The 14,992-nt window shown below is 50.5% G+C and overlaps 1 protein-coding gene across 3 annotated transcripts; it reads right to left on the minus strand.

The window, feature by feature from the left end:
* Positions 1-391: 391 nt before the first annotated feature.
* Positions 392-11,387, minus strand: Ceacam19 (CEA cell adhesion molecule 19). 3 transcript variants are annotated; one of them, XM_034486856.2, is made up of 7 exons: positions 11,140-11,386; positions 9,366-9,734; positions 6,044-6,188; positions 5,814-5,860; positions 5,084-5,169; positions 2,465-2,527; positions 392-1,440 (listed from the first exon to the last, which is right to left on the minus strand). In XM_034486856.2, the coding sequence occupies exons 1-7, from the start codon at positions 11,192-11,194 to the stop codon at positions 1,387-1,389; spliced, it is 819 nt and encodes a 272-aa protein (XP_034342747.1). In that variant the 5' UTR covers positions 11,195-11,386; the 3' UTR covers positions 392-1,386. The 3 variants fall into 3 exon arrangements, with proteins under 3 accessions (XP_034342747.1, XP_076785330.1, XP_076785338.1); XM_076929223.1 differs by lacking the exon at positions 392-1,440 and adding an exon at positions 2,287-2,366; XM_076929215.1 differs by lacking the exon at positions 392-1,440 and having other exon boundaries at positions 1,836-2,527; positions 11,140-11,387.
* Positions 11,388-14,992: the final 3,605 nt, after the last annotated feature.

A 14,992-nucleotide genomic window follows, 5' to 3' on the forward strand; every position in this document is an offset into this window, starting at 1 on the left:
GCCTCTCTCCTCCTTGGCAGGCAGTCCGCCTGCAGAGCCGTGCCTCTATCCCTCACGGGTGGATTTCCGGCGAGGGCTGACTTATTAAGCCGTGTTCTCAGTTCCTCACTGGTGGGTTCTAGGTGGGCACTGTACAGCGGTGCTACTGTCCCAGGCCTCTGCGTGGCTGATTTTGAAGCAAGTCAGGGGTTAGGCAGGTAATTTGTCCAGGGCTGTTATCTTCCGACAGGTGTTGGCTGTAGGAGCAGAGGTTCTCAACCTGCCTAACGCTGCGACCCTTTAATACAGTTCCTCGCGTTGTGGTGACCCCTGAAAGGTCCGGGACTCCCCAAAAAGGGGTCCACTTAAGTCTCAGGATAACACGCACCCAAAGGACACACGAGAGACCGTCTTGCTGTAAAATACATGAGGTGGTTTATTATATCAGAGCTCTGGGCCAGCCCATATCCCCATATCTCACATAGGGGATAGAGGGACTGACCTCGTGGCTCAGGGGCATAGCGCTTATATATGGGCGGGGTAGGGAAAAATCGAACTTTCGCGCGGGTGCACAGGATTGGTTGTTTTACCTTTTTTGAACACTAGTAGGCCGTACCATGGGGCAGGGTGTAGTTCTTCCCTTGGCCAGTCAGTTTCTGGGATGTTCTTAACAGGCCTTTGTACTGTAACTCCCCCCTCCTCTGTAACTAATTAGATGGACCCAAACCTGCTGGCAGGTGCTTTTCTGCCCAAGGTCTAAGGCGAAAAATTTATACATATTTGATAAGATGGCCTTTATAATTTTTCACTCTACACCCCCAAGCGTAAAATCATTTTGTTGCTACTTCACAACTGTTATCTTGCTGTTATAAATTGTAATGCAAATATCTGAGATTTCTGATGGTTTTAGGTGAATTCTATGAAAAGGTTATTTGACTCTCCACGGGGGTCGCGACCCACAGATTGAGAAACCCTGGTGGTGGCGTGGTCTTACTGGTAGTGCTTTCTTCCCAATCAAAGGGCTTCTGGGTAATTGGCTGAAGCAATATGGAATTTTATGGTGGGGTACCTTTGAGGTAGATCCAAGGCTTTATTCTTGTCCCTCAAATACCTGGATGGGGCCCCTGGCCTTGGGTGGGACGGGAGCCTGCTTTCTTAGAGGCAGGTGACTCAAGAGGCACAGACTGAAGGTTGTTGGGACATTGGGAATCTGGGACTGTGAGTCTCTTGTCCCGCGGGGCACTGGCCCCATGTCATGCTGGGTCTATGGCAGAGCCTGTCTTGCCAGTTTCCCCACAGCGGTCTCCTGTGGGTGTCACGTGTGTCCTTTCTATAGGTGTGAGGCCCTGAGGGGTAGAGTCTGGAAGCTGAGATTCTGTCTTCTGTGCAGACTGGGCCCAGGGCCCATCAGGAAGTTGGCACCAGCTTGCAATATGGGGCTGGGTCGGGGTTTAGTAGGTCCTAGGAGGAGGGGGACAGGAACTGTGAGGGGCAGGAGAGTTGGAGATGGAAGAGAGACATTGGGGGTGGTTGGGAGCGGGGTTGGGGTTGAGGATATGACAGACAGAGACTGGAACCAGGAGACTGAACGGGGGTGAGCCCCAGAGTTGGGGGATACTAGGGAGCGGGAGAGATGGACCCAAAATAACAGGGGCAAGGCCAGACAGGAAAAAGGAGAGAATGAGATGCTGATAAACCAAGAGAGCGGGGAGGAGGGAGAGGGGAGAGGAGGAGGGGGAGGGAAGGGGAGGGGAGGAGGGGGAGGGGAGAGGAAGAGGGGAGGGGAGGGGAGGGGAGAGGAAGAGGGGGAGGGGGAGGGGAGAGGAAGAGGGGAGGGGAGGAGGGGGAGGGGAGAGGAGGAAGGGAGAGGAGGAGGGGGAAGGGAAAGGAGGAGGGGGAGGACAATGAATAATGAGAAAAGGGAGATGGGGAGGAAGAAGAGATGCAGAGAGAGGAGGAGGTGGGGGATGAAGAGTTGGGAGACCTATAGGAAGAGAAAGGGGGGAGAGGGAGAGAGAGAGAGAGAGAGAGAGAGAGAGAGAGAGAGAGAGAGAGAGAAAGAGAGAGAAAGAGAGAGAGAGAAAGAGACCAGAAGAGCAGAGAAACACATATGGATGGAGACAGACTGAGGAGACAGAGGGGCGCCCAGGAAAAGATTGTAGAGACTTGATACCCAATCCAGAAATGGGTCCCCTCATGCACTGGGGTTCCATAAAGCCTGACCTGGTCTGCTGTGTGACCCTGAGCAATTTCCTTTCCCTCTCTGGGCCTTGCTCATCCTGTACCGACCTGAAGTTTTTGATCATTTCCACAGAGGAGGAGCCCAGGCCCAGGAAGGCAACAGCTTACTCAGTGGATCAGTCTCAAGGATGCTGAAGCAGGTCTCACTGGGAGAGAGGAGAGGACAGCCCCTGTCCCTGCCCAGTTGACCTCCCAGATCATGGTTCCATGGGGTTCTTGGGGGGTGGTGGGGAGCAATCCATACCTGATAGTACTGGTTCTCTGGCTGTGGCTCCTGAGAGGCTGGTGGAGGTGGTGGAGGCAGCCTCTGCAAGGGAGCGGTTCAGGTGAGGGGGTTCCTCATGGCCTCTAATCTTTGAGCCTGGTGTTATGTATGATGTACGGACCCAGACTCAGTCCCCGTTGGCCTTCTGGTTATGAGGCCCCTTAGTGCAGGTCAACACGTCTTAGGCAGTGGCCCCACAGTGAGGGCTTTTGGTGTGCTCAGGAGCTTAGCTTCTCCCCAACACAGGGTTTAAGAATTTGCCTTTGGAGCCAGGCAGTGGTGGCGCATGCCTTTAATCCCAGCACTTGGGAGGCAGAGGCAGGCGGATTTCTGAGTTCGAGGCCAGCCTGGTCTACAGAGTGAGTTCCAGGACAGCCAGGGCTACACAGAGAAACCCAGTCTCAAAAAAACAAAACAAAACAAAAAAAGAATTTGCCTTTGTTTTCTACATTCTCCCTCTGTCTCTGTCAACCTTTTAAAAATGTGATTGTTGCCAGGCGGTGGTGGTGCATGCCTTTAATCCTAGCAGAGATAGGTGATCTCTGAGTTCAAGGCCAGCCTGGTCTACAGTGCGAGTTCCAGGACAGCCAGGGCTACACAAAAATCTCTCTCTTGAGAACACAAAACAAATGATCATCAACAACAGTTGTATGTAGGGTGTGACAGCACACACATAGAGGTCTGAGGGTGAGTTTGGGGAATCTTTGACTTGTATGTGGGTGCCAGGATGGCGCTCAGGCCCCCAGGTTAACAGAGGAAGTGCCTTTGCCTGCTCAGCCGTTTCTCTGGCTCCTTGTTTTCCTGATCCTTTAAAGATTTCTTTTAATTTTTATTGGTGTGTGTGTCTGTATGTCTGTGTGTATGTGTCTGTGTTGTGTGTGTCTGTGTGTCTGTGTGTATGTGTCTGTGTTGTGTGTGTATATGTATGTGTTTGTGCTGTGTGTGACTGTGTGCATGTATCTGTTTGTATGGATGCATATATGTCTGTGTGTGCATGCGTGTGTGTGAGCATGTGCACGTGGCTGCCCACTGAGGTCCAGTACAGGACCTCAGGTCCTCTGGAGCTAGTTATAGGTAGTTGTGAGCTGCCCAATGAGGGTGCTGGGATCCAAATTTGGGTCCTTAAAAGTACCAAGAACATGCTGAGCCATGTCTCCAGCCAACTCCCTCCACCTCCTTTTGTTGTTGTTTTGAGACAGGGTCTCAACCTAGCCCAGGCTTGTATGGCACTCCAGACGGCACTACCCAGACGGGCATCAGAACTGCTGAGGTAGGAATCTCAGAGATCTGAGCTGGCAGGAGTGAAGCTGCCCCACTCCAGCCTCAAATGCCTGCTCTGGAGCACCACGTAACCATGGCCACCAACTGAGAGGCCCATGGCACTCAATCACATAGCACAGCACCTGGAGTTCTTCTGCCTCCAGTATGGAGGATGTCAATAGCCTTAGCCAATGAGTGTCCCTTCCTGGATATTCTAATGCCCTTTCCCAAAATTATATAATCCCTGATTCACCCCGAATAAAGCATATGCGTCTACATCCACGCCCAATAAAGAAATAAGAACAAGGGGCTGGAGAGATGGTTCAGCGTTGAAGAGCACTGGCTGCTCTTCCAGAGGTCCTGAGTTCAGTTCCCAGCAACCACATTGTGATTCTCTAAGGGGATCTGGTGCCCTCTGCTGGCGTGCGGGTGTACATGCAGCACAGCGCTCATACAATAAGAAAGTGATTTTTAAAAAAAGAAACTAAGATTCCCAAAGAAGGCCTTCTCCCTTCTCTCCCGCCCCTCCGGCACTTGCTGCCAACCGAACTGGAATCCTCCTAGTCCCCCGCTCAGCTTTCCCCTTCTGGTTTGGCCTCAACCTTGGAGCTGACTGTAAACTCCTGATTCTCTGCCTCCAGTGCCCACACTCTGGGATAAGAGTGGACAGGATTTTTGGTTTTTCGAGACAGGGTTTCTCTGTGTAGCCCTGGCTGTCCTGGAACTCACTCTTGTAGACCAGGTTGGCCTGGAACTCAGAAATCTGCCTGCCTCTGCCTTCCAAGTGCTGGGATTAAAGGCGTGCGCCACCACTGCCCAGCCGGAAATCATGATTCTTTGGCGGCTCTGCCTGCACACTGTATAGCTTCCATGAGCCTCACCAGTTCTGGGTGTGGCTGCCACGATCCTGTAAGTAACCACAGAAAACTCTCTGGTTCACCTCTGGACTTGGATGAAATTGTTGATTTAGTTGCCGTTGGGCTATCTCAGGTTGGGCTATCTCAGGTGAAGAGACACAAGAATTGGAGAGGGGGGACTGGCAAGACAGCTCAATGTGGCAAGGTGCTTGCCACTAACCCTGATGATCTGAGTTCAAATCCAAGCACTCACATGGTAGAAGAGACAACTGACTCCCACAAGTTGTCCTCTGACCGCCACGTGCAGGCCATGGCGCACGCTCCTCCCCCCACCCCACCCCCCATACACAAATGAAGGAGACAAAGACAGAATAAGTTGACTGGAGAAAGGAAGGAGTCATGGCTTCCAGGTGCCCAGGCACCATGGCTGACTCTGGGTAGGGGTTTTCTGAGAAGCAAGATTTAAGGGAACAGGACTCACCATGGGTAGGTTTCCTGACTCTGTGTCACTGACAGGGGACACCAGGAACATTGGAGACGGCATCACTTCATAGATGTTGCTGTCACCTGATATAGAGGAAGAAGGGAGTCCCACAGGCAGATGACTCACTCCTGTCGACCCGCTCTGCCTGCCTGCCCATTTCACTCACTCAGTCGCTCAACTAACATTTATGCAAATTCCTCCTCCTGTCAGCTGCGTGCTGGGGACACAGTGGTGGCCCAGACAATCCAGGCTGCACCCTTCTAGAACTCAAAGTCCCCTGGGAGAGAAGAGACCCACACCCAGAGAGTGACAATCCAGAGAGTCTAAGACTGGGGTTGGGGATATGGAAACAGAAATAAGCCTGGCCAGCCTGGATGTCAGGGGGGACTACCTGGAGGAGGGGGTCATCTGAGACAGTGGGAAGTGAGAAGTGGGTAGAGGCAGGAGGGAGGCCTGCAGGAGCCTGGCAAGAGAGCCACTGTGCAGATAGTGAGGGACCTGAGAGCTATGCTAGGGAGACAGAAGTCTGTCCCGAGGCACTGGGGAAGCTGTGGAAGGCTTATTAGCAGGAGACATGTTAAGAGCAGGGACCCTAGAGGTTTAGGAGGGGCCTTAAATCTCTTTGATTCCCTCATGTGTCCAAGGGTCCACGAGGGCTCTGACTGCTGGGGGCCTCTAGCTGGGGAGACACAGAAAGGCTGGGTAGAAAGACACTTTCCTGGCTTACCAGATTCAGGACTCGTGTTCACCTCTGGCTTCCCTGTAGCTGGATTCCTAGGGGTACATAGAAGAACCCTGAGATGCTAGGGTGGGGGGAAAGGGACCCCGGCATCCTGGAGACTCTGTCTCCATGATTCCCACCTATTGACTTGATTCTTACCCAGACTGGGAAAGACAAGAGAGTTAGAGGGGAGAGAGAAGGGATGGAGGGCACAGAGGGAGTTCTGGGAATTGTACCTGGGGCTCCGGCCCTTCCGGCTTCGAGTGACCAGGAGGTAGGCAATGCCACATACAAGTAGTGACCCGATAGCAAGACTCCCAATGATGATGGCTGCCGTGATCCCAGCATTGACAGAGAGGTGTGAGGAGAGCCCGTGTGCATCTGGGAGTGAGGGTTGTCTCAGGGAAAAATTTGGTCTGCCCTCATCTAATTCCTTACTTTTCAGTGCCATGCTAAGCAGGCTAGGCATCCATTCCACCACTGAGCCCCACCCCCAGCCCCTCACTGGGGGATTCTAGGCAGGGGCTCTACCACTGAGCCACGCCCCCAGCCCCTCACTGGGGGATTCTAGGCAGGGGCTCTACCACTGAGCCACGCCCCCAGCCCCTCACTGGGGGATTCTAGGCAGGGGCTCTACCACTGAGCCACGCCCCCAGCCTCTCACTGGGGGGGATTCTAGGCAGGGGCTCTACCATTGAGCCACGCCCCCAGCCCCTCACTGGGGGATTCTAGGCAGGGGCTCTACCACTGAACCACACCCCAGTCCCTCACTGGGGGATTCTAGATCAGGACTCTGTTGCTGAGCTAAACCTTCTCAGCCCACTCTTATAAGCTATCATTTTTTAAAAAAATATTGTTATTTTGAGATAGGGTCTCCTATAGTCCAGACAGGCCTCAAATTTACTATGTAGCTAAGGATGCCCTGGAACTGTGTGGCTAAGGATGACCTTGAATTATGCTGCTAAGGATGCTTATATTCCTGCACACGGGTGTGCATGCGTGTGTGTGTGTGTGTGTGTGTGTGTGTGTGTGTGTGTGTACGCGTGTGTGTACGCGCGCGTGTGTGTGTGTGTGTGTGCGCAGATGAAGACCAGAAGTGGATGTCAAGTGTTTTCTTCAATCTACCTTGGTGTTTGAGACAGTGTCTCTCACTGAGTCTGGAGCCACCCATGGCTAGGCTGGGTGACCAGCAAATCTCAGGGATCCTCCTGCCTCTGAGACTGACCCAGACCTAGGATTACAGCTGTTCACTACCACGTGCGATTTGTATGTTGGTAGGGACTTAACCCGGGGCTTCATGTATGCCAGGCATGCGCTCTGCCAACTGAGCTACATGTACAGCCTGTGTGAACTGGTTTTTAAATTTTATTGTGTGCATGAGTGTTTTGCCTGCAAGTATGTCGGTGTGCCATGTGCATGCCACGTACTTGCAGAAGCAAGAAAGGGCATTGGAGCTCTAGATGGTCGTGGGCCGCTATGTGGATGCTCGGAACCACTCTCGGGTCTTCTGGAAGAGCAGCCGGTGCGCATATCTGTGAGCAGTTTCTCCTAGAGCCTTGTAAATCCTTTTAAAGAAATCAGTCCTTTCTTTTCCTCATTTTCCCTTCCTTGCCTTCCTCTTTTCTGTAATTTTGAGGGAAATTTCAATAAGTTGCCTAGCCTGGCTTTGGACTTTCCATCCCCTTGCCCCCGTCACCAAGCTGGGCTTGCATCTCAACCCAGGCAGGGCTCAAGGCCCTGGGCTGAGGGTATTTAAAGTGTTCCAAGTCCCTCATCACTTCCTCATCGCTGTCTGTCAGACCGAAGCAGACCGAAGCAGTCTCCTCCGGGTGAGCTGTCTCCCTCTGCTAACATGTTACTAGGTTTTTTTTTTTTTTTTTTTTGCATAAACCTTTTAATTTCCAGAACTCAAAAGGAAACAGTGTCTCCCACACCCCATTCTGTGGTGTGAGTTGTTATTCTAACAAGCTTGAAGGTCTGAGCCCTCTTTTTTGTTTTCTGTTGGCTGTTTTTTGTTTTTCCAGACAGGGTTTCTCTGTGTAGCCTGGAACTCACTGTGTAGACCAGGCTGGTCTTAAACTCACAGAGATTCCCCTTGCCTCTGCCTCCAGCGTGCTGGGATTAAAGGTGTGAGCCTCCATCACTTACCTTAGCCCTCTTCTTTGAATGTGGGACACTGACTGGCTTGTAATAAAAAAAAATGACACATCAGTGACACTGCATGGGGACAAGGACAGAGTTAGCAGCAGCTAAGAGAGCTGGGGGTTACTGCTCAGCGGTAGAGCCCCTGCCTAGAAGTGAGGGCCTAGGGACATGATATTTCTTCTTTCTTTCTTTTTTCTTTTCTTGGCATTTTGAGACAGGGTTTCTCTGTGTAGCCCTGGCTGTCCTGGAACTCACTCTGTAGACCAGGCTGGCCTTGAACTCAGAGATCTGCTGCCTCTGCCTCCCTAGTGCTGGGAGTAAAACTAAGCACCACTATTACCCAGCGTTTGAATATTTGTTTTTCTTTATGAGTTTATTTCTTTATTTAGTCACATGTGTGCCTGCATCAGCAAGTAGAGATAAGAGCACAACTTTTGGGAGTTGGCTTCTCCGTTTACCTTGCAGGTCCTGGGGGACAAATTCAGTCCATCAGGCTTGGCAGCGAGTGCCTTACCTCTTGAGCTGTCTTACTGACCCTGTTGACATTTTTGAAACATGGTCCTGTTCAGTTGCCCAGTATGACCTGGGACTCATTCTGTGGCTTAGGCTGCCTGAGAATCCCCACTGCCCTTCCTCAGCCCATCCAGTGCTGGGTGACATTTATACTGCACTGCACCTAACTGAAGATCGTCTTCTTCAGCGAGACCTCTCTGATGACGTCCCCTCCTGGTCATGTTAACTTGTTTAACATTTTCTGAGCCAGGCAAATTATAACTCCAGTATGCCTCAGTTTTCTCATCTTTAAAATGGAGAGAACAATGGGGACCACCTTAGGAAGCTTCTTTAAGTGCAAAGTAGTTACTGTATTGTGGTGGTCCTCATTCAAGGGTGACCCTGGTTCTGGAGGACACTTGCCAAAACCTAGCATATGATTCTTATGAGTAGCAAGCACTAGTACTGTCTCATAAGAAGAGGCTGAAACCCTTCTATGAGAGATGCACAGTCCTCTATCCAAAGCTATTAGCCAGTCCTAATGATTAGTGTGACCTAGGGAAGGTATTTTGATTCATCCTTGGCCAGGTAAGATGTCCAAGAAGTGTTAGATAGCACTCTTGTTTCCTACTTGTCCTCCAAACCTTTATCTGGAATGGCTACATCAATAAATAGTTGAGTTGTGATCAAGAAAATTGAGCAGTTCATCGGGGCCAGGCTTATAAAAGATGCTCAATGGATGTAGGGATAATCACTGTATGGGGAGAACTAGTGAAATGGGGTGTATCTTAGGGTCTGGGAGATCCAGGGTCTGGTACTCAGCAGGTGCTCAGACAATGGACACCGTACATAATGAATGAGGAGGCCAAATGAAATGGTGTTTGCACGTGGCCTTTCTCCCACCACAGCCATCCCACTTACCAGCCACCTGGACGTCAATCTTGGCCTTCATTGTCCAGGCAGGGTTCATGGTGGCTGCCACCCAGTAGGTGCCGCTGTCTGAAGGTTGGGCACCTCGAAGCAGCATGGAACCATTCGGGAAGCCAACAATGTCTCGCTGTCCCATGGCGCTGCCATCCCTCTGGGGCCGTGGTAGTTCAGGGATATAAGAGAACAGCCTTGTGCCCCCAGAAGCCTCCTCCCCCAGGTACCAGACAAATTCCTGGGCAGTGCCAGGGACACCATGAAGGGACAGGAGAAGGTCCTGGTTCTTTTGAGGCTGCTCTGGAATCCTCTGGATGTGGAGGGCTGCCTGGGAGCCTTGGGGCAACTGAAGGGCCAGGAACAAGGCTGTTGGAAAGTATGGAGGAGGCCTGAGGTCAAGGGTTGGTGGAGGTAACAAACCTTTCCTCTCTACAGATCTCAACCACAAGCAAAGACTGTAAGGGCTGCACATTGGAAATGACAATGAGATTGATTAGTGATGTCTGCCCTGAGAGTAGGACTATAGGGACAGATGCCACAGATCTGCCACCCCATTGGCAGAGGGTTTCTGCCCTGAGATGCTATGTGGTCTGTCCCTAAACATTTGGACCCTCTGGATTTACTTATTCAATCAATTTTTAAAGGTATATGTTGTGGATAGCCCCAGCCTCGTGTTTTAATGGTAGTTCTACTCCTGGGAGGGGCTGTGGAGGAGGAGTGAATCTTGTGAACCTTCTGTCCAATTGAATTTGTAAAATAAAGGCTAGAGCCAGTGATTGGGCAGTAGAAGGGGAGGTGGAGAAAAAGGCTTAGGGGAGGAGTCGGAAGGGGAGGAGTCAGAAGAGGAAGTTGACAGAAGAGAGAGGCTATGGAGGCAAGGCAACGGAGGAGCCGGAGGTGGAAGGACAACGGAGGAGGAGGAGAACATGGCCTAGAAAAACCGCAAGTTATAAGGGATCTCATAGCTGAGGAACAGAGTAGTGCAATGGTAAATCTGCCCAATCTAGGCTTGAAGTTTATAATCATAAATATTGAGTTGTGTTTTCCTTGACCGGACTTATTTGGGTCAAAGATTTACCACAACAGGTATATCTATTACATTTCATCATGGGCTAATTACATCATCTAGGTTTGTCTCCTCCTCTTCCTCTTCTTCCTCCTCTTCCTCCTCCTCTTCCTCCTCATTCTTCAAGACAGGGTTTCTCTGTTTAGCCCTGGCTGTCCTGGAACTCACTCTGTAGACCAGGCCGGCCTTAAATTCATAGAGATTCATTTGCTTCTGCATCCTGTATGTTGGGATCAAAGTCATGAGCCACCACCTCCTGGTTTCTTCTTCTTCTTTTTTGAGTCAAGGTTGCCTGGAACTGAACTCACTATGCAGTCCAGCTCCAATTTGTAATCCTCCTGCCTCAGCCTCCAAAGTGCTGCCATTTCAGATGTGCACCGCTGTGCCTGGCTTGTTCCTAGATTTTTGTTTTTTATTTGAAACAAGGTCTCAAGTAGACCAGGCCAGCCTTGAACTGGCTATGTAGTTCAGAATGTTCTTCTACCTTCCAAACTCTGGGAGTCTATTCACCTATCCAGGCTCAGTCTCTAGTCCCTTCCCTCCCTCCTTCGCTCACTCTCCGGAACCCAGTAGGAAACCAAACACTAATTCCTACCCTCATAGTTACATTCTAGAAGATTCCATAGATGAACTAGGGATGGAGCGATGATGTCACCACCCTGCCCCATCTTGTTCCTCAGCCCCTTGAGGCTGTTTCCTCCTTACCTAAGAACGGGAGGCCCTTTGAGAAGCAGCCTGGGGTCCAGGTCCGAATCTCCATCTTGCTTTCCGTAGAGACAGCAAAGGCACTGCGAGCCACAGGCTGGGGGCTGGCTCTCTGAAGAGTGAAGTTCAGTGGAGCAACCAGCGGGATGGCTCGGGACACAGCCAGGCTCGGAGGCTGCTGAGCCCGGCATCCCCTCCACTGTCTCCCAGCCTCTCTCTCGGGGCTCCACCCAGGCCCTAAGATGAAGCCTACGCACAGGTTGGACCAGTCTTCCCAGGACTCCTCCCCAGCTCCTCCATTCTCTTCCCACTCAGCGTGGCTGGCTAAGGGGAAACAGCAAGGCAGCCTCTGTTTGAGCAACACTCCCCCACCCATCCCCACTACCTCCCCTAGAAGCCAGGACAGGGGACAGACAAAGTGAGGTTCAGGGAAGTATGAAAGTCAGTGAGGAGCAGAGGGTTTTGTTTTGGTTTGTTTGGTTTGCTTTTTTTTTTTTTTTTTTTTTTTTTTTTTAAATCTGGGGCAGGTTCACTCTAAAGCACTTTTTTTTTTTTTTTTTTTAAACATTTATTGTATGTGTGTGTGTTGGGGAGGGGGCGGAGTGCCTCCCTTCCCTCCACCATGGGGGTCTTAGGACTCGAACTCAGGTTATCAGACTTGGCGGCAACTGCTTTCACCCTCTGAGACATGTTGTCATACTTAGTTTTTTGTTTTGTTGTGCTCTTTTGGTTTTCTTCTCCTCCTCCTCCTCCTCCTCCTCCTCCTCCTCCTCCTCCTCCTCCTCCTCCTCCTCCTCCTCCTCCTCCTCTTCCTCCTCCTCCTCCTCCTTCTCCTTCTTTTTTTTTTGTAATCCCATGACCCTTGCCTAGCCTGTGACCTGATGGGGCTTAAGAAGTGTTCTCCTGGTCTTCAGCCCTCTGTGTATCACCCACAGCCTCTCTTTCAGACCCACTCCTAGACAAGGCTGTGATCAGAGGACAGATGAAAATCAAGGGGGACTGAGAGAGCCCCTGGGATACCTCCGTGTAACCTAAGAGGAAGGGGGGGCTCCCTGGAGGAAGGGACCTTTTGCGAGAAACTTGGAATCAGTAAAGAAGTGATGGGCGAGCCTGTGCCCCAGGCTGCCCAGCTCATGCAAAGGAAGGGGGTGGGTGGGGCTGAGCACCCAAGTGCATCATGGGAACTGTGAAATCTGGGTCACTGAGGTACTGGGAAGGGCTGTGTGAGGCTAGCTGGTGGGAGAAGCAGGTTCTCCAGTTCTGCCGGGTTTTGAGCTCTTCCTGATCTGAGCTTGGGGTGGAGGGTTCAGGGCTGTCTTGGTACTGAAATAGTATGCCATGTTGTCTGTTTATATAAAATTAGAAATTAGCCGGGCAGTGGTTGTGCACGCCTTTAATCCCAGCACTTGGGAGGCAGAGGCAGGCGGATTTCTGAGTTCGAGGCCAGCAGAGTTCTGAGTTCTCACAACAGAGTGAGTTCCAGGAAAGCCAGGACTACATAGAGAAACCCTGTCTCGAAAAACCAAAAAATAAATAAATAAATAAATAAATAAATAAAATTAGAAGTTAACTATAAAAGTGTTTAAATGGTAGGAGGAATGTGATCAAAATGTATGTTGGGGCCACTAGATGGCTCAGCAGGTAAAGGAGCTTGCCACCAAGGCTGACTACCCGAGTTCTGTTCTCAGGGCCCACACTGTGGAAGAAGAGAACCAAGTCCCACAAGTGTCCCACAAGTTGTCTTCTGACCTTCATACACAGGCTGTGGCACGACGGCACAGACCTTTAACTCCAGCTCTCAGGAGGCAGAGGCAGGTGGATCTCTGTGAGCTCCAGGCCAGCCTGATCTACAGAGTAGACCCTTCAGTCCCCACTTTGGGGCAATCAGGAATTGTGGCTTTTATGCCGGGCCTACAATCACCACACCACACTGAGCTGGGTGGGAAGTCTGGCCTGGAGCCCTGGGCACCTTTCCTTACCTGGCTGCAAATGGCCCTCCAACTGGTCCTCTGAGAAATGTGAATCCACATCGCCCCCTCCTGTGCGTGACTGGAGTAGCAGCAACCCGCAGTCACTAACTTTAACTCTGTCATTAGGACCAGCCTGCTGACCAACGCCCAGCCCTCCAATAGAGCAGCAGACCTCCACCTATTCCTGGAGGGCTCAAGCGTGATGTCTACAGCATTCCCCCATTGGTCATCCTGCTACAGACCTGTCATTATTCTGTCTGCCACCAAGTGGGTGTAGACAATGTAGCAATTGTATTGAGAATCTAGAGTATTTCTCAACCTTCCTATTGTGGGACCATTTAATATAGTTTCTCACATTGTGGTGATGCCTCCAGCCATAAAATTATTTTCATTGCTACTTCATAACTGTAATTTTGCTACTGTTATGAATTGTAATGTAATTGTAATCTGACATGCAGGATATCTGATACTTGGCCCCCTAAGGGGTCTCAACCCATAAGTTGAGAACCACTGATCTAGAAGCTGTTTGCAGAAGAAATGGAAAGATGGCTCGGCACATAAGAGTACTAGCTGCTCTTTTAGAGAACCAAGGTTTAGTCCAGAGGACCCTGCTTGGGTTCCCAGAACCTATGTGGTAGCTTACAGCTGTCTGTCACTAATTCCAGTTCCAGGGATCTGGCGCCCCCTCGAGGCCTCTTTGGGAACTGCACTCACCTACATGGGCTTACACACAGAGTCAGCCTGGGGAGAGGTAATGTGCTTCCTTTACAAGCTTCAGGACCTGAGTTCAAGCCCCGGGACCCACATAAGAAAATCCATGTACTGCAGTGTGTGCTTGTAATCTCTGTACTGGAGAGATGGGGACAGGAGGATCCCTGGGGTGGGATGCCTACTCAGCCTAGCTGAATTGTGACCAGCAGGCCAGTAAGGGGCGCTATAAAAACAATATAAATAATAAAGGCAGATAGCCAGGTGTGGTAGCCACACATCTTTAATTCTACACTCAGGATGCAGGATTCAGAGGGTGACCTCTGAATTACGGGACAAACCTCTATGTAAGGAGACCCATCGTGCCATAGCCAAATCAGATAACCCAGCTCCTGTCAGCCCCAGCCCGCTGGCCCACCAGGCTTTAGCTGTGGGGTTTTGAAGCATTTGAAAACCACATTCCTTTTAAAAAAAAAAAAAAAAAATGTACTTATTTTGTGTGTGCCCATACTTGCCACACCGCATGTGTGGTGGTCACAGGCCAACTGGTGGGGAGTTGACTTCTTCCAGAATTTGGGTCTCAGGAATTGAACCCAGGTCCTTATGCTTAGGACAAGCACCTCTACCTTCTGAGCCATCTCGATGGCCCCTAACATAACATCTTATATAAAGTTGTCTTTCAAGCTGGGCGATGGTGGTGCACGACTTTGATCCCAGTACTAGGGAAACAGAGGCAGGTAGATTTCTGAGTTTCAAGGCTAGCCTGGTTTACAGAGTGAATTCTAGGACAGTTAAGGCTACACAGAGACCCTGTCTAAAAAACCAAACCAAACCACCCCCCCCAAACACACAAACCAAAAATAAAACAACCCTCCCAAAAAACAAAAACAAAAAAACCAAACAAAAAATCGATGTGAGCCAGTCTTCCACTAGCAGCCTTCAGATGAAGATGTAGAACTCTCAGCTCCTCCTGCACCATGCCTGCCTGGATGCTGCCATGTTCCTGCCTTGATGATAATGGACTGAATCTCTGAACCTGTAAGCCAGCCCCAATTAAATGTTGTCCTTATAAGAGTGACCTTTGGTCATGGTGTCTGTTCACAGCAGTAAAACCCTAAGACAATGTACATATATGCATATACATATATATATATATATATACATACATGTGTACA

Source organism: Arvicanthis niloticus, chromosome 1, assembly GCF_011762505.2.
Source record: "Arvicanthis niloticus isolate mArvNil1 chromosome 1, mArvNil1.pat.X, whole genome shotgun sequence".
Classification (NCBI taxonomy): Eukaryota; Metazoa; Chordata; class Mammalia; order Rodentia; family Muridae; genus Arvicanthis; species Arvicanthis niloticus.